The sequence below is a fragment of the Cydia strobilella genome, chromosome 24 (assembly GCF_947568885.1).
Source record: "Cydia strobilella chromosome 24, ilCydStro3.1, whole genome shotgun sequence".
In the NCBI taxonomy this organism is placed as follows: Eukaryota; Metazoa; Arthropoda; class Insecta; order Lepidoptera; family Tortricidae; genus Cydia; species Cydia strobilella.
In genome coordinates, this window is record NC_086064.1 from 1,332,257 (window position 1) to 1,351,293 (window position 19,037).

At 38.2% G+C, this 19,037-nt stretch overlaps 2 protein-coding genes across 2 annotated transcripts; one reads left to right on the forward strand and one right to left on the reverse strand.

The window, feature by feature from the left end:
- The first annotated feature begins 1,145 nt into the window (after positions 1-1,145).
- LOC134752210 (serine hydrolase-like protein) lies at positions 1,146-7,822 on the forward strand. Its single transcript, XM_063687820.1, has 7 exons — positions 1,146-1,236; positions 3,006-3,073; positions 4,440-4,581; positions 4,873-5,000; positions 6,168-6,361; positions 6,716-6,813; positions 7,528-7,822. The coding sequence occupies exons 1-7, from the start codon at positions 1,196-1,198 to the stop codon at positions 7,820-7,822; spliced, it is 966 nt and encodes a 321-aa protein (XP_063543890.1). The 5' UTR covers positions 1,146-1,195.
- A 722-nt stretch (positions 7,823-8,544) lies between these two features.
- Positions 8,545-15,298, reverse strand: LOC134752248 (uncharacterized). Its single transcript, XM_063687878.1, has 8 exons — positions 15,193-15,298; positions 12,490-12,620; positions 12,118-12,247; positions 11,552-11,706; positions 11,135-11,266; positions 10,257-10,373; positions 9,286-9,384; positions 8,545-8,670 (listed from the first exon to the last, which is right to left on the reverse strand). Exons 1-8 carry the CDS (start codon positions 15,272-15,274, stop codon positions 8,545-8,547), a joined length of 972 nt encoding a protein of 323 aa, XP_063543948.1. The 5' UTR covers positions 15,275-15,298.
- Between the last annotated feature and the right edge of the window lie 3,739 nt (positions 15,299-19,037).

The window sequence follows — 19,037 nt, forward strand, 5'->3', positions numbered from 1 at the left end:
GCAGTAAGTAAGTACAATAGTTAATTGCGCTTTATTTTCATCTGTTTGTGAATACTTTTTAGCCTAAATTTTACATATCTTATCTATTGAGTTTAGGTATGGTTTAGGTACTTGTATAATCATGAGGCGTGATGATGACGTCAAACATGACTTTCGATTTTGAACTTTAAACATTCAAAATGTTTCATGGCTCCTCTACACGATCGGTAGTACCTACCACAGACTACAAAGACATGTACCTACTATTAGTTATTCCAAGTTATTCTGTGACGATGGCCCAGCGTAGGCCAGTTCAAGGGACGCAGCTATGCGGTGAAATGAGATAGCAATATCACTTGCTCCCTCTAACGTATAAAATAAATGCGTCCCTTGGACTGGCCTACGCTGGGCATAAGAACCAATATAATCACTAACTAAACGAGGAAAACAAATGAAGTGATTCTATTGGTTCTTAAGCCTTAATAAGGAAGAGGAAATATATTTCCCACCTGATTTTGAACTTTATTTCAAAGGGATAGGGTTCAAATTTGCATAATTGTGACGTTTTCAATCAAAAGGTACCACATTGTCGCTTACCATAAGGACGAAATTGGATTGTATCTTTATACGAATAAGCTGTCAGAGCGTCCTTATGGCAAGCGACAATGTGGTACCTTTTGATTGAAAACGTCACAATTTCTGACACATGCCTTATAAATAGTTAACAAACACATCCCTCGCTACGCATCCTCACACATCTCTGGTGGAAACGCAGCCCTATGTATTTCATTGTAATATTTACCTATTTGTTCCGGGACATTCCAGAGGGCCTACCGAAGTTCGGAAATTGCGGGCATCTATCTCTTTTTGTTTTATAAACTGGAGCTATATAAACTAATTACAGACCTAGATATACCTCATGTCATTGCATGTGCAAAGTTTCATTACAATCCAACACGTAGTTTTAAAATAAGAGTGGAATTACGTTTGTATGGGAATATGTTTATTTAGTTTTGTTTGTCACTTCATAAAATCATTATTATATTAATATTGTCTTCGGTTACCGCGATAGTTACTCATGAAATAAAACTATGGAAACGGATTATATCGCGTGTATTGAATTATATGAATTTATAATACATCCCGACGTTTCGAACCCTTTACAGCGTTCGTGGTCAACGGGTGACTGAAGAAAAAGTACAAAGTGCATAAAATTATGAAGATATCTCGAATAATTTATAAGGAGTATACCAAAACGTAAGTAAATAATTTTATTTACCGACTAAATATGTAGGTACTTAAATAAAATAGTGTAAAGTGACTAAAGTATAAGGTCAAATCAGGTGGTGTGACTGTGGACGCAAACGCCAATTTTGGCACCCCGATTGCCATAATTGTCTTGTAGTAAAGATAAATCCTATCTTTACTAGATAACAGAACGAACACGCGAATTATATCAATTACTAGCTTTTGCCCGCGACTTCGTCTGCGTGGAATTAGTAATTTGCATACCTTAATTCATAAACAAATCTGCTTTTTAATCCATCCTTTTTTCACCCCCAAATTGGTTCACACTATACATTTCCACCCCATTATTTACACCCTTACGGGATGATTTCGAGGATAAAAGTTATTCTATATCCTTCCCCGCAGCTCAAACTATTCCCATACCAAGTTTCATCTAAATCGGTTCAGTGGTTATTGATTCCCCATACAAACTTCCACCCCCTTGAGGGGTGAGTTCTGGGATAAAAAGTATCCTATGTCCTTCGGGACTCAAACTATCTGTATACTAAATTTCAACTAAATCGGTTCAGCGGTTTAAGCGTGAAGAGTACGGAGTTATATCATAGAGTAACTTATACTAGAGCGGTACTGTCATAGTAAATTTTGTAACCCCAGTAAATTCACTGCCATCTGTCGACACACTTTAAAACTAAAAATAAATATTTATAAAAATACGTTAAAATGTATTTAAATATGGATAAATGATTTTTTTTATTTGCATTAATTATTTTTATGATTTTGACCCATGTTCTTTCACTGATATGCGTTAAAATTATAAATAACAAACGAAACCGTCAACGCCCTCTATACGAGTGTAGGCCAAAACTAGTGGCGCCCTCTGATCGAGAATCAAATTTTCGTGATTTTTGAGGCACGTTTTTTCCTTAGACTGTATCCATCTATTACGGACTTATATCTATCTTTGCTGTGAAGAGGTAACACACAGACAGACAGACAGACAGACAGACGTTCGCATTTATAATATTAGTATGGATTGCATAATTTGTGTATATTACGTAATTAGTGATAGTGTGTGAATGTTAATATTTTAGTCTTATGTTCATATCTGCTGTTAATCTACGCAATATTTTTGTTTGAACGCATTGCTGGTGCTTACTTGTATAATGTGTATTAGTGTAACCAAGTGTAACTGATATTTAATTCATAGTTACCAATTTAGACCGTATGGTTCTTATAAGGTATGTACTATTTATATACATTTGTAAACACGATAAAGTGTTCGTGTTTTCCGATTTTTGCCACGAATAAACGCTATCTATCTATAAAGACACCTATACCAAAGAGGATATAATATTATAGAGCGGTACTGTCATAGTAAATTTTGTAACCACAGTAAATTCACTGCCATCTATCGACACACTTTAAAACTAAAAATGAAGATTTATAAACACACGAGAAAATGTATTAAAATATGGATAAATGTTTTTTTCTATTTGCATTAATTATTTTTATATGATTTGACTTGTGTCCTTTCACTGATATGCGTTAAAATTGTTAAATAACACACGAAACCGTCAACGCCCTCTATACGAGAGTAGGCCAAAAGTAGTGGCGCCATCTGGTCGAGAATCAAATTTTCGTGATTTTCGAGGCACGTTTTTTCCTTAGACTGTATCCATTTGTAAAACAAGTAACTATTATAACAAGTAGCGAAACTAGTGACATCTGTTGTCGAGTATTTATTATGATATATTTTTATATTATTACTATATTTACAGATCGTTAAGAGCAATGCAGTTGGCAGAAAAAGAAATAACTATTCAAGCACCATGGGGCAAACTTAGAGGTATTTGTTCTCTAGTTTTGTAAATTTTTCACCATAATTCACAACGTATAATTGGTATAATCTTTCTATACTAATATTCTACGCCGTTTTTAGTATGTTTTTCTATAAATACTTAATTTATAAGTTTGATACTTATATAGTTTTTAAGTTTGATTTGCCACACCGCTTAAAGAAATACGATAATAACAATTGTTCTACAGTTTGTCATGGTTCATATTTGCAAGGACCATATATTAAAGGACTGACAATCTTCATACTACGCACCGTACTCCGTTAGTATCATTCTACGTCGCTAGATGTCGCTAAGTGCCAAATAATTCAGAAGTCGTATTGGTATTTGGTAAAAAAAAATCCCAGCTTTTAAAGTGTTACCACAAATAGGTTTTTTTTCACATTTTTTTAACTACCTACAGGGGAAAATTTTAGTTATTTGAGCTGACTTTTTTATGTAGGTACTTACATGAAAAATCCTGTTACGTAACAAATTAGTTGTAATAGGTGGTAATAACCGATCAACGGACGGACTAGGATACAGCACGTTTATAACTATACTCATGGACAAATTTAGAGGAACGTAAAATAGTAGATTGTTAACCAAGGGATGAATGGCACTCATTTCTGCTGAGGTATTTTGGCGCTCGAACGCAGTGAGAGCGCCAATAGTCCGAGGCTGAAATGATGCCTTTCACCCGAGTTAAACACTCTACTTTTCATTTCGAATACGAGGAAAGTAAAATGCATTTTCTTTAAAACATGACTAAGTATAAATTTTTATAGTATTTCTTAAGGGTACTTTCAGTTAACCATTTATTCAAAAGTATCGTTATTTATGGAATGGAGAGTCAAATATCAGAATGGAAATTGTATAACAAATACATTTAAACTCAAATTTCAATTGCTTATCCAAAAAAAAATAAAAAAATCGTACTTCGAACGTAAAATGCTCTAGTACAGACAGGTATCATTTTCTGCACACCTTTTAGAACAACAATGACCCTCTTTCAGAGCATGAGAAATGAAAAAAATGTTTAATTACTGGATTACAGTGGGTGTTTGTTTACTTAAGTAATTTCAAAGTTAGTAAATTAAACTTTTTTTTGTTCCTCTATATTTGTGCATGAGTGTAGACTGTAAATAGATACTTATTTGAACTTTTACGATTTTACACGTTAATATTATTTATAAAAACGGGACTTAATCGCGTATAATTGTCCCCGTGGTCTCGGAGAAGAAGACTGGCTAAAGTTGGCGTCAAAATCTTCTAGCTGCGCGAGTTGTGCCATCCTCGAAACGTCGGAGGTAATTTTAAAACAACTATACGCGATTAGGTCTCGTTTTCGTTAATAATGATTAATACTTGTCTCAGGACTAACGTGGGGTATGGAGGGGGACCCACCAGTGTTTCTCTGCCATGGTCGGATGGACGCGTGCTCCGGATTCCGTCCTCTATTGCAGCTCCTGCCGCGCTGTTTTTACTACGTATCTGTGGATCTCCCGGGGAATGGCCGGTGAGAACCAACAACTGGTAGTGCTTAGCAATTCTTGTCTCACTGACGTGGGGTACGGAGGATCCATCAGGACCTCTGCCAAGGACGGGTGCTCCGGGTTTCACTTTCACCGGCTGTTACTGCCGCGCTGTTTTTACTACGTATCTGTTGGTACTAAGTATTAGTAGTAGTAGTAAGTATTAGTTATTCTGTGTCTGTTGATCTCCCGGGTAATGACCGGTAAGGACCTCCAACTGCTAGCGCTTTAGTAGTTTTAGGAATAGCTAGTTTCAAAATGTATCTCAACGGCAGGTCAGACCAGTTACCACGAGGCGTGCAGCTGAATATCATGGACTTTGTGCCCACAGTGAAGGTGGTCAAGGAACACTTCAAATGGGACAAATTCATCTACGTGGGACACTCATTGGGTGCGATGATGGGTAAGCATTCACAGATAAACTTTGTGATTTGAAAAATAAGCTAAAACTAACTTTACGTCTATATAGGTATAGCAGGGGTTCCCAATCTTTTTCAGTCCGCGGCGCACTTACCCTCTCTACTGTCTACTCCACCAGAGCGCCGCGGTGCACAGTTTGGGAACCTCTTAGCTATAGGGTAAACTTCTCTACCTAATGGTACTGTAATAAAGACACCACTGTTACCTTATAATAAGATTGAAGGTGTCAATTATTGATTGGAGTACTCATAAATGCGAAGGTAATGAACATGTAGGTACTACATGTTCACGTAATAAACCGATGATGTCATAACAGAGTTAGGAAGAAATTTGATACTTTTGTCCTCGAATTCGTCCTTAAGGAGAACATGTAGGTACTCACGTAATAAACCGACGATGTCATAACAGAGTTAGGAAGAAATTTGATACTTTTTGTCCTCGAATTCGTCCTTAAGGAGAAATCATAAAGGCGTTCACCTGCTTAGACGCTTCTCTTTGAAAGAAAGAAAGAAAAAGCATTTATTAGCACAACATAACATAAGACTAAAACTAGAAATAATTACACAGAATGAGGTTGCGCTAAATGATCCTTACTCAGCTTGGTGCCACGGTGTGAGCCAACATGGCACACTCCGTGACGCTGAAAGCTTAAATACAAATAACAATCAAATTACTTAATTAAAATTAGCCTATACCTAAGTCTTATGAATGTTCGTGTGTATGTATGTATGTAAGTGTCTATGCGATTTGTGTGTGAGTGACTGAGTGTGCACGGTTGCCTAAGTGTTGCATCTTTGCTTAGCCAGTATGAATTTACGGAGGTGAATTTTAAAGGTGGACACGGTTTTCGAATTACGTACTGGTGGTGGCAAATCATTCCAACACTTAGTGGCAGCGAAACGAAAGCTGCCAAATGTAGTGTGTGCCCCAACCCTACGCCACCATACTCATAGCTGCAAAAAAGAAAAAGAAAACTTAGAAATTGAATACTTAACTCGTATCGTATGTTAAAAAATAAACATATTTGCAGTGTTTACCACGAAATAGGCTCGCCTCAGCATAATGCCGACCAAAGTGTCGGCGCTGATCGGTTAGGGCACAAACTGTACAATGATACCCTCAACTCCAAGACAAACCCCCTTTCTCACAGGAAATTTCTTCAACATCGCTTATCCCGGCCACATCACGCGCTTAGTCGAGCTGGATCCACTCCCGGACCATGCTTGCTACAGCCAAGATGTTGAGGGCGTCCGTCGGTGGTACCACGTACATTATCATAGTTATTACGAGCAGTATAGCAAACTGAATGGAGGTGGGGAGCCACCGAAGTATACTTACGAAAAGGTAGAGTAGATAGTAAAAGTATACTATACTAAGTACGCTGGTAAATCGGGTCTCTATTGTTTGACATAATTATTGAAAGTCATAATGTAATGATTGTCATATTATCATTAGTCATAATTTGGTTTTTCTCAGAAACGCGTAACTTTTCAGGATTGCCATAAAACAAACCTAACCTAACCTAACCTTAACGGTTTCAGAATTATGACTAATGATAATATGACAATCATTACATTATGACTTTCAATAATTATGTCAAACAAAGGGACCCCTGGTAAATCACATGGACATTTTACTATCACATCTACCACGAATATTTAGCAGATGTCTTATGTTACACGCTTATTTATTTTTCAGGCTTTGGAAATGTTAATGAAGGCCCGTAGTCTACACAAGGAGGCCGCAGAACACGTCATAGAGAGAGTGCTATCATCGGCTGGAGACGGCCTATTTAGGTAATTTTTAAGAATTACACATAAGAACTTATAGTATGAATTATCTCAAGTGATTTTTTCGGGCTCGGGGCCTAATCTGTACACCAACATGCAGATGAAAAAACCGGCAAAGTGCGAGTCGGACTCGCGCACCGAGGGTTCCGTACTTTTTAGTATTTGTTGTTATAGCGGCAACAGAAATACATCATCTGTGAAAATTTCAAGTGTCTAGCTATCACGGTTCATAAGATACAGCTTGGTGACAGACGGACAGCGGAGTCTTAGTAATAGGGACCCGTTTTTACCCTTTGAGTACGGAACCCTAAAAATAACTACATACGTCGCTGCGCTTATAAATTCCGACATGTGCTAGATTTTCGAAAACCGAAATCGTACCTTGGCCATTACATAACTTTACTTTACTTTTCTGAAAATTTTACGGATCAAATAGCGGAATTTACAACCGCAACGATAAAATTGTTCTTGGTAGAAGTTACTTACAGGCAGGGTCGTAGCTAGAGGATATGGTGCCCGGGGCAGTCACCAAATTTGCGCCCCCTGACGACTGACAAAAGTTTCCCTGCTGCTGCCTTTTGCCCATTTTGGCGCCACCCCTTGGATGGCGCCCAGGGCACTTGCCCCCTCTACCCCCCCCCTAGTTACGCCACTGTTTACAGGATTGGAACCCAGAAAGTTAGCAGATACCTATAAGAAAAAATTTTTTTCTCGTACCAGATTTACTCACGACCAACGCCAAAAAACCTTCACTCACATGCCTTTCACCGGCGACGCTTACCGCGCCATCTACACCGCTTCCACAACACCAACGTTATACGTGCTCGCTCAAGGCTCCATAGATGATGGATGGTACGACCAGACGCCGTTTGTAAAGGACCCTGTGTGCTGGCCGAATGGGAACTTCAGTCTGAAGATAGTAGAGGGTGGACATGATGTGCATATTAGCCACCCGGAGCGCATGGCGGATGCTGTTAGCCAGTTTTTGTTGAAAGATGTTAAAGCCAAAATGTAGGCTGTATGTACATTTGACGAAATGAAATAAACAAGTTATTTTTTTAAATGTTTTGTAAGTTTTGCGATCTAGAATACCTACATACGTTATATTTTGACCACCAAGTTATTCCACATACCAACAATGATTAAGAGAAGGTATTTTATTAATATTGCCAGCAGTGAAGACAACCACGCCGTTCTTAAAGGGCCGTTAAAGGGGCTGTTACATCTATTCTTTATTTCTATAGAATGTTGTTCGAAATAACTAGATAGCGCCAAATAATAATAATGTATTTAATATCACATAATAAATAATAGTACTACCGTACAGAAAGGAAACAAAACCAAACTTTGACAACGGTTCAGGGTCGAATCATGCTGTCTATTTCTAACATATGGCACTATCCCTTTCGGCTATTTATGGTTGTCAAAATTCAAGTCATTATCTTATCTGTGGTCGTGCACGCAAAGGGACGTCAAGTTGTGCATAATAGCCCTTAGGTACACCCTGGCGGGTGCTGCCTCTGCGTGCGTCCCATGACACGGGCAAGGGCAGCTTCCGCTCGGTGTACTCCAACATTAATTTAATGCCTTAAGGCATTAAGTCCGCCATTGGTACTTATTTTTTATTGTGCAAAAAAGTTTAAATAAATAAATACATTTCGATGTATTTGTTTATTTTTAGATGTCGCTAGTCATAGAGTTGTAGCACTTGTAGCCAAATGGTGTTGTCTATATTGTCTATGCAAACTTGGAGCACTGTTTACGCAGCGGTGGTGGCGCGAGTCGCAGCGAGGCGATACAGCTCTTCGTGTTGGATAGTTCCTTGCGTAGGCGCATGATGTCCTGCTCCGCTTGCCGCTTGCGCTGAAACCAGAAAAGGAGCTAAGAATCCTGCTCCTTTAGGAAGAAAGACTATGAAATGGGATAAAAATTAAGCTGAAATATGTGAAACAGGTTATCTCTACACTGTGTTTTTGAAGTAAAACTTCTTTAGGCGCGACTAGAGGGTAACTCAGATTCTTTTCTGACGGAAGTAACGCTCAGTAGTGACACACGCACAATAGGACACACGTCAAAGTGTGAACATAGCGATAAACGTCAAAGAAGTTTTACTCCAAACACGCGTAAAGATTACACGTAACACTTTTTTTTCGTTAATTTCAAGGGTGCATTCCTGCCTGAGCTTAAGGGCCTGTTGCACAATGACCAAGTAAAGTATTTGATAGCTAATTAACATATAACTTAACTGCCAGATAAAACTACCTTCAGTTGTAAAGGTATTTATCTACCAGTTAAGCTTATTTGAAGATTATGAAACGCCAAAGATGACTTTATTCGTCAGATAAGTGGCAAGTAGCTTATTCAGGACTTTACTTGGACATTGTGAAACAGGCCCTTAATCAAGTAACTTTCTCAACTGTAGCCAACACAACAACTGACTGATTAAAAAAGCTACAGAAGTTGGAAGAATCACCATACCTTCTGCTCGTTAGCAAGCCGGATTTCAACCTGTGCGACGCGCTGCCGAAGTTCTGCGATGTCTCGCATCAATCTTGCAGCCGCTAATTTGCTGTCAGCCTGTGATATTGAATTAAAGTCAATAAAAACTTGCTGACCAGGTTTTAATACCACGTTGGTGGCTAACAAGCATACAGCCCGCCTGGTAAGTCATGAAACTCTAGGTTGTATTTTCTCAACAGATCGAGACAGTATTTCACACCGGCCCACCTCCTACAGCTTTATAAGGCGCAGGTTCGCCCACACACGGAATACTGTTCTCATCTATGGGCAGGGGCACCCCAACACCAGCTTCTCCCTCTGGACCGCATCCGCACGATACGATACGACCTTCAAACCTTCAAGAAAAGAGCGTACTCCCATCTTAAAGGCCGGTAACGCACTTACAACCCCTTTGGTGTTGCGAGTGTCCATGGGCGGCGGTAATCGCTTACCATCATGTGATCCGTCTGCTCGTTTGCCTTCTATACCATAAAAAAAAGAAACTCCACTCTCATTTTGTCTAAAGACTATCCCGATCAGAGCGTATTTACCCTACCTAGGAACAAAATAAATGGAGTAACGGCCCGGAAAAGCGACAAGGGAAGGGGCGACGCGAGTCGAACTCAGTTATAGGCTATGGAGCGGCTAATCTATAAAAGCCCAGGGCGCTTGAAATCGCCACTGACCCCATTCCTACCACGTCACTCTTCTTTAGACCCTGTAGTTATCTTTTTAAAGTAGCCAACTTTAGATGCATAGCTTTTATAGCCGGCTAAATTTGTACCAAACCACAGCGGGCTTAGCACGGTAGCATTTTTATCGCCTGTCACCATGCCTGTCACGTTCTAACAAATAAGTAAGTGCGAAAGTGACAGGCATAGTGACAGGTGATAAAAATGCGACCATGCTGACACCGCAAGAAACACGCACAGGAAATGTAGGATACTTACAGCACGGGAGGGAGCATTTTTAGCCACGTTTCTGCTGACGAGGTTGGGTAGCTCGGACACCGAACACGTACTGAAGAGGCTATCAGAGGTCCCCGCCTTTGTCACACCTTGGATCGCCTGCCCGTAAACCAGAAAGGTTAAAGTTCTGTAAACTTCTTCAATGAATATTACCCGACATGCAACATTGCCTTTCTCCCATTATTTAGGATTAGATTTTGTATAAAGTTACTGTTTTTTAACCTATGCAATAATTGGCATGGTAGGCAATGGTAGCAGTGTCTAAGACAAGCACCCATCGTATATTAGTCGTTATTGATATTGGCGTGATAAAATCGAACATTTGCTTAAAATAACGCCGCCAAGAAAACATCAACATTTGACTAAAGTAAGGAAAAAATCTCAAAAATGAAACTTATGCTTAAAAATGCTATTATTGCTTTGCAACTTGGAGACTGCTGACAAAGAGGATATAATAAGATAAAGCGGTACTGTCATAGTAAATTTTGTAACCACTGTAAATTCACTGCCATCTATCGACATACTTTAAAACTAAAAATGAAGATTTATAAAAATACGTTAAAAAGTTTATAAATATAGATTAAGGATTTTTTTATTTGCATTAATTATTTTTATATGATTTTGACCCATGTTCTTTAACGGATATGCGTTAAAATTATAAATAACAAACGAAACCGTCAACGCCCTCTATACGAGAGTAGGCCAAAACTAGTGGCGCCATCTGATCGAGAATCAAATTTTCGTGATTTTCGAGGCACGTTTTTTCCTTACTGTATCCATCTATTACGGAGTTATATCTATCTTTGCTGTTGATAATAAAACTTTTATGAACACTGCCATCTGTGTTTACTACAGCGTACCTGCGCGACCGCGGTCCTAGCGTGCTGCACGTGGTGCGCCTCCTCTTTCAACAGATGGCGCTTCACGTGCTCTATCTCTGCGGTGAGACCCAGTTTTTCCTTTTCTAAGCGCAAGTTTGATTGTTTTAACGCCTAGAATTAAACATGACATCGCGAAATAAAACGTTGACTGAAGTCATATAACAGTAAAATAAAATAAATAAGTGCAAAATATTGTAGCCACCATTTGTCGAAATTTATTTGTGAAACGCAAACTTTATCGTTTAAAATTCAACAACCTAGTGACAGTAGTGACCGCATGCTTGGAGCCGTACAGCGCCATCTAGTTTTCCGACACAAAATATTCAAAACTTTTGTCTTAGTTTGGTATGGTTTGGTCTTAGTTCATATTGTAATGATCATAAACATTTTTATTACCTTCAACTTTTCTTTCTTATCAAGATGGCACTCTTCTACCCGCCTCTTCAGCTTCCTTCTTAGTTCGTCTAGAAGCGTGGAGAGTGTGAGTCTGTTAGACTCAAGTTCTGCTCGCTGCTGCACGATTGTGTTTATTTGATTTAGCAGTTTAATGCCTATAACATTTCACATGCATTATTTTTAAATTGCTGACAATTAAAAAAAACAAGGAACTCTTAGTGTTAAATTTAATGGGCAAAGTTACAACAAAATTAAAATTTACCATAAAGGCAAATGCCCAGTGGCGGCAAATTAAGACAAAAAATTCGCTGATGATAACAAGAAATAACTCAAAATGTAGTCGCGGCTCGCGGCCTTAGGCCTAGGGCGACTTAGGCTAGACTTTATTATTATTCTAATTCTAAATTTATAATTTCTTTATATATTTTTTTATGTTTAAGCAATCTTATTACATTTTTTGGTATTGTAATTCTAAGAACTATATCTAAATAAATATGTCAATTATATATTAGTTCATAAAGTTGAAGTTATCTCCGTGGGCAAAGTTGACATGTTTTGTTACTCACGCTGCTCATTATGTCGCAAGCGATGTGCGGCCGGCTGGAAGCTGGCAGGAAACTCCGGGCTCGGCGCACCCGAGTCGTGGTTGGGGTACGAGCTCGGCGCGAAAATAGGAGGGCTGGAGTCTGAAGAGTCCTGGAATGTTGTTGCTATTTAATTTCATACTTGTTGGTTGGTAATACTTGACAATAGGGTCCCGGTAACCCTAAAAATAATTAAACCCGTTCAATCTTATCCCAACGCACCGTAATGTATTTTTTCGTTGTGTATATTCTTAGTTCTTCTATTAACTGATTGTGCCTAAGGACAAAAAAAATCCCCACCCTTTTGTTAGTGTGTAAAGATATGACTTTGTTTTGTTAAACATATCCACTTACGAGAGTCTTGTATTTGGGCAGTCCGTCGCTAGTGAAGCGCACCGAGTGGTGCGTGGTGCGAGTCAGCTTATGCTGGATGGGGTGTAGCGTCTTCATCGCCATCTTGGAGTCTGCAGCTGGTAAAGCTGGTGCTGTAACACAGCGATAACTTCAGTGGGCAAAGTTACATAACAATTAAAATCTGTGAAAAAGTCAAGTTAAATTAAATTAAATTTTGATCTCAATTATTGAACTTCAAAGTAGGTAAATGTGACAACATGCTATTTCATTGTGGGTTGTATTGTACTACAAGGGAGTGGGTAAAGTTGTAATGAAAACTTCAATCATTCTCATCTCATCATGAGGCCTTTAACATCTTGACAGATGACTTATGCAGCGTCTGTATGCGAGGCACAACGTCTCTCGTGGCTTTATAAGCCAATTTAGCCAATGCGGGACCGGCATTTACGACCGCATTTGTGACATCTGAAGTATGGAGCCATGTCGGCAGTAACTTCATCTAATACCAACATTAACAAGTTTTTTATAGAGTGAGTTGGGGTAAGATAGAACGGGTTTTTCATGAGGGGCAAGACAAAAAATCGTCCATATGCTGTTGCCGAAGCATTACGGGCTACTTTTTATCTTATCCCGCATGAAAAATCCGTTTAATCTTATCCCAACGCACCCTACCATTAAATATCTATATTTATTTACTTATTTAAAATAAAGTTTTGACGACCTGTCTGGCCTAGTGGGTAGTGACCCTGCCTGTGAAGCCGATGGTCCTGGGTTCAAATCCTAGTAAGGGCATTTATTCAGTGATGATCACGGATATTTGTTCCTGAGTCATGGGTGTTTTCTATGTAACATTTAAAACTTTCGCAGTTTGAACACATAATAAATCACATTTAGAAACGGGTCTATCGCGAATTTATTTTGTTACCTTTATTTACCGACGTTTCGACACAGGTTTCACTGGTCGTGGTCGCGGCTAACTGACGTCCCAGCAAAATGTCAAAACTGAGATTTGTGTCACACAAGTAACCACAACACAAGCTTTATTGAGCTTGTGGGACTTGGTCAATTTGTGTAATAATATAATTAAAAAAATGTCCTATAATATTGAAAGAGAAGAAGAAGTAGACTTAGATGATTTAGGCCCGTGTATAATTAGAAGAGAATTTGATAACGCACTGAACAGTTTAAAAACCGGGAAAGCAGCTGGAAATGATAAGATTTATATAGAGTTCATAAAATACGCCAATTATGAACCACTTAAAGATGACATTTATAAAATCACTGCCCAAATGTATGATATTGGAACAATTCCTACAGATTATGTTACTGCTAAAATAGTTACTTTGCCAAAGAAACCAAATACTCAAAAATGCGAAGAACATAGGACCTTAAGTCTAATATCACAGGCCAGTAAAATATTATTGAAAATTATACAAAACCGAATAAGATCAAGAACAGAAGAATATTTAAGCGCCGATCAATACGGATTTCGCCAAAACAGAGGGACAAGAGAGGCAATATTTGCGTTGAGAATGGTTATAGATAGAAGAATAGACATGAGTCAGAATACATATATAGCATTTATAGATTTAGAAAAGGCGTTTGATAAAGTAAATTAGAAAATAATGTTCAGAATTTTAAAAGAAGCTGGACTAGATTATAAAGACCGTAGAGTCATTTTTGAACTTTATAAAAATCAAGAAGCTACTATAGAAATAGGAGAAGAGACAAGAAAAGCAAAAATCCAACAAGGGGTGAGGCAAGGCTGTCCACTTTCGCCACTTATTTTCAACATTTTTATAGAGTGTGCCATCAGGAAACTTGTAGAGTCTGGAAAAGGAGGAGTTACATTTAATGGAAAGAACATACAGTTTATCCGATTTGCTGACGACATCGCTGCACTGGCACATACGCCTAGGCAGCTAGAAGAATTACTATCTGAAATGAATACAGTTTTTGACGAGTTCGGACTGAAAATCAACATTAAGAAAACTAAAATACTTGTAGCTTCAAAACATACCTCCAATAACCTGCAAAGACAAAAACCAATCAACTTAAATAATAGTCCAATAGAACAGGTAAAATCGTTTAAATATTTAGGCAGCATAATTACTAGTGATTCCAGATGTACACAAGATATTACTACTAGAATGGCGATGGCTAAAAAAGCTTTTAACGCAAAGAAGTGCCTATTTAAAGCCCGGATATCAGACAATATACGCAAAAGGCTCATAAAAGTGTACATCTGGAGTATTGCACTGTACGGAAGCGAAACGTGGACAATGAGGCAACGTGATAGGAAGAGGCTGGAGGCTTTTGAGATGTGGTGCTGGCGTCGAATGGCTAAGATCAGTTGGACTGAAAAAAAAACCAACGAAGAGGTTTTACGTATAGTAGGAGAAAAGGGGACTTTGTTAAGAAATATAGATAATAGAAGAGGAAAGATGCTTTGGCACCTGATACGACACGACGAATTTATCAAAAACATCATAGAAGGGAAAGTTGAAGCAAAGAGGAAGGAGGGAAGACCAAGGAGAGCGTACATGCATCAAATAAAGGAAAAACTCAACGTCGTGTCGTATCAGGCTGTCAAAGAGAAGGCAGAGGACCGCGAAACATGGAAATTGCTCCACCGACAAGAGACTTACTCTTAAGTATATGATGAATATTTAAAAAAAAAGTAATCTGTTGTTTAGTGCCTACCTGGATTAGAAACGTTACGAAATATATATTGTGGGAAGTATTTAATCTTGACAACTGTTTGAAACCGTGCGAATGATGACATCGATATTGGCCGTTTCCACTTGTATTTAAGGTGGTTCTATTAACAAACGGAGAAGTTGTGTTCGTTAAGGTATCCTCAAGTATTCTTTTCGTAGTCGACATCTAGCGTCAAGTAGCGAAATTATCAGTACTGCTACTAGACAATAGATGTCGCGACGAACGGAAAATAATCAACGATTTTCAGTTAATATTATATCCGGATTAACCGGAACTCTATTTTCAACTCCTTCTGTTTGTAATATTAGTTGTAAATTGTTGAGCAATACACTTGTCAGTCGCGACACAAGTGACATCTAGTGTCGAGTAGCAGTACTGATAATTCCGTTATTTGACACTTGAAGTCGACTACAAAAATAAAAGTATTTTGGTAACAAAACTGATGTATAGAGTGAGCACTCTATGTCTAGGTACTTAATTCTCTTTGAAGGTATGCAATGGAAGAAGAAAAGGAAAAAAAGAAGTGGTGTACATATCAGTCGGCGGCCGATCGTAAGATCAGGAAGATACTAGAATGTTCCTGATGTGTCATGTTTTGACGGTAGTCACATAAAACCAATAGATAGGTAGGATAGGTTCGTTAGGTTGCTTGAGATGTCCGAAGGGACCAGACCAAACTATCCAGAAATAGGAGCCTCCGTCAACTCGGAGAACGGTACAAAGAATTTCTCGTTTCAAGATATGACTAGGAATTTCATGATCTGCCTGATCTTACTATCGGCCGCCGACATATCGAATCTACTTTATTTCAAGTCTAAGTAGTGGACTGACACAGACTATTAATTGAAACATATTTAATTACATATAATAGTTAAATTTGATAACTTAATTCTTCTAAACAGACTCATTATATAATTCTTTGCACCGCGGCGTATACAAACCCCTGCATATATATTTGTATGCAGCGGGTGCTAAGCCAATAGTTTCGATGACTGCACAGATCTCTAAATAAAATAATAAGAAACGCGAGATATACGGGTATTTCCTGTAACAGGAGCAATAAATTAAACTGGAGGCTGTACGCCTCAACCTGACCATTTGTTCAGCAACTTTTTAAAATTATGAAATTTTTAGATTATATCTTTTTCATACTAATTAAATATTTTTTTCACTATACGCTGCCGTCTGTGTGTTGTACGTTGCTTGTCACCCTTTAAATATAACAAATTTTGTAATACATTGCGTCTTAGAATAAACTTTATAGTGTAATGAAAATCAAAACACAAGCTATTTATAAAAGTTGCTGAACAAATGTTGGTTAGTTTCAGGAGTACAGCCTACAGTTAAATTTAATGCTCCTGTTACAGAAAACACCCGGTATATATATATAGAAATCGATAAGATGACAGATATATATCCTTTGCTCTTATTCTAATATCAGAAAGGGACCAACGATGCGATGGTACTACCAACAATCAAAGATAAACTGACTAATAGTTAATTTAATAAGATAATAGGTAGTTAATGGCCAATAAGTTATTCAATTAAGCTGTAACTCACCACCGCTCCCTGAAGAGGTCGCCGTGCTATGATAAGGTTTCACGTAAACAAGTTCCCATGCAAATCCTTATACAGGCTGTGTAGTGTGTAGAAATTTCCTTAAAAATTAAAGCAGAAATGTTATAATCCATACGCCTCCCGTTTTATTGCAGTTCAGTCAGCTGACTCAGCTGAGCCTGGAATTTGGAAGTATGTAGGTATGGTACCTACAGGTATTGATAGTGGGCTTTATTTCTCACTAATCGCGTATGTCTAGAATATTTACATACAGTGAAGAATTCAGTGCTTACATAGTGTGGGTATCCTAGTAAGATAAATGCCTCAATAATAATAATAAACAAATTATTAAATATAAGCGAACTTTAGAAATAAACCTATGAAAACGGATTATATCGCGTATGTTGAATTTATATTACATCCCGACGTTTCGAACCCTTCACAAATAAGCCGTTTTCTTAGTTTTATTTCATAAGTAAGTATCGCCGTAACCGAAGACAATATTACGAACTTTAGAATCTCATAACATAAACCAACTGAAAAAGCGAATTTAATTTTCATACAAACTTATTTTATAAAAGTTGCCAAATTAAGTTTAAAAACTGAAAATACTGCGGCGTTTTGCATCACCATGTATCCCTAACGACTTCGTACCAAGTACGGGTGTGTATCGTAAAAAATAAAATCATAACCCAACTGTTTTGCCAATATTGTGCCATTCCGGATGGAAGTGAACTGAACGGAACCAGAAGCGAACATTTATCGCAATCGTTATACTTATTGAAAACTTAAAAATAAACCTGTTTCCATGCAATGGGCAAAGTTGTAAATATTTATACAGGTATGGGCAATGTTACACCAAACAAAATGTAGCACTGCAGATTCTATCATAGCAACGTTATTACGATTAGGTGTAGTTTCCTTTGAACAGTCTAGTATTTCTTATAATTTTTGTTTAAAATATTTTTATTAGATATTTTTATTATATTTTGATAGAATCAGAAATGATGATATCCGCAGTAGAACTAGGGTCACCAACATATCTCGCAGAATTGCAAACCTTAAGTGGCAGTGGGCGGGGCACATTGCTCGCAGAACTGATGGCCGGTGGGGCCGGAAGGTTCTGGAGTGGCGTCCGCGTACCGGAAGACGAACTGCCGGTAGGCCTCCAACGAGGTGGAGCGACGACCTGGTGAAGGTCGCGGGAATTCGGTGGATGCGAGCGGCATAGGATCGGTCGGAGTGGCGAGCCTTGGGGGAGGCCTATGTCCAGCAGTGGACGTCTATCGGCTGACATGATGATGATGATATTTTTATTAAACATTGTTATGTTCCTACTTTATTCGTTGACTGAGCAACTATTGAGTAATTTCCATTGGTTCTGCAATAAAGGGTGCGTTGGGATAAGATAGAAGGGTTTTTTATGAGTGGTAAGATGAAAAGTCGTCCATAATGCTTTGGCACACGGTTTTTTTTGTCTTACCCTTCAATCTTACCCCAACGCAGTATTTTATTGGTCCTTACTAATAAAGAATTCGTTTAACTTTAGGTAACAGTTAAATACAATCAAAGCAAAAATACTTGATTTTAACAATTACTCTTGCATTCCGCCGTCCCCTTTTGACAGCGAATCGGCAAAACTTAAGTTATTAGGTTTTGTCACGCGACCACGCGCGCAGTTACCTAACGATCAAAATGCGACCTGCCGTGCCGTGAGGCACAGACGAGTACTGGATATGTGTATAATGACCTCATGTCTGCATAGAGTCAGACCAAGATAATTCTGCAGCGATTTTTATAGCGTTATTTTAAACGTCATAATTTCATAGATGTTTGACGATTAAAATACAAATACAAAATATCTTTATTCAGTATTATAAAAGACATATATATGCTTACATTTTTATACAACTACATAGTTTAGTGACCTTATGGTCACTAGGCGCAGTACAGTTAAGTGACCAACCGACGTCCCTAAGTCGTTAGAATAAGGTCTACAATTGGTCAGTCAACTGCACTGTCCAGTAAAGATAACAACAAAATAATATAGGTACTTTAACATTTTAAGAATAAAGTAAGCTACATCTGTTCCCCGTACTAGTCATAACACTCGTCATACCGTCTGTGCTATCAAAATCGCTTCAGAGTTATCTTGGGCTCACTCCAGAACACAATTACCGCAAAATCTGTTTAATTTTGCCCTATAGTACCAACCTATATAGGGTACATTTGCCCTTAGAGCAATTATGAATGTTTCAATCAATTAGATG

What these genes read in the sequence shown, in the direction of transcription:
- LOC134752210 (XM_063687820.1), top strand. Translation starts at nt 1,196, where the DNA reads ATGAAGATATCTCGAATAATTTATAAGGAGTATACCAAAAC. An exon ending in CGAAGTATACTTACGAAAAG is followed by an intron (nt 6,362 to 6,715) that starts GTAGAGTAGATA and finishes TTTATTTTTCAG; the next exon opens with GCTTTGGAAATGTTAATGAA. An exon ending in GCTGGAGACGGCCTATTTAG is followed by an intron (nt 6,814 to 7,527) that starts GTAATTTTTAAG and finishes TTCTCGTACCAG; the next exon opens with ATTTACTCACGACCAACGCC.
- LOC134752248 (XM_063687878.1), bottom strand. Translation starts at nt 15,274, where the DNA reads ATGTCATCATTCGCACGGTTTCAAACAGTTGTCAAGATTAAATACTTC. An exon ending in ATAAGAAAGAAAAGTTGAAG is followed by an intron (nt 11,267 to 11,551) that starts GTAATAAAAATG and finishes GTTTAATTCTAG; the next exon opens with GCGTTAAAACAATCAAACTT. An exon ending in CTAGGACCGCGGTCGCGCAG is followed by an intron (nt 10,374 to 11,134) that starts GTACGCTGTAGT and finishes GTTTACGGGCAG; the next exon opens with GCGATCCAAGGTGTGACAAA.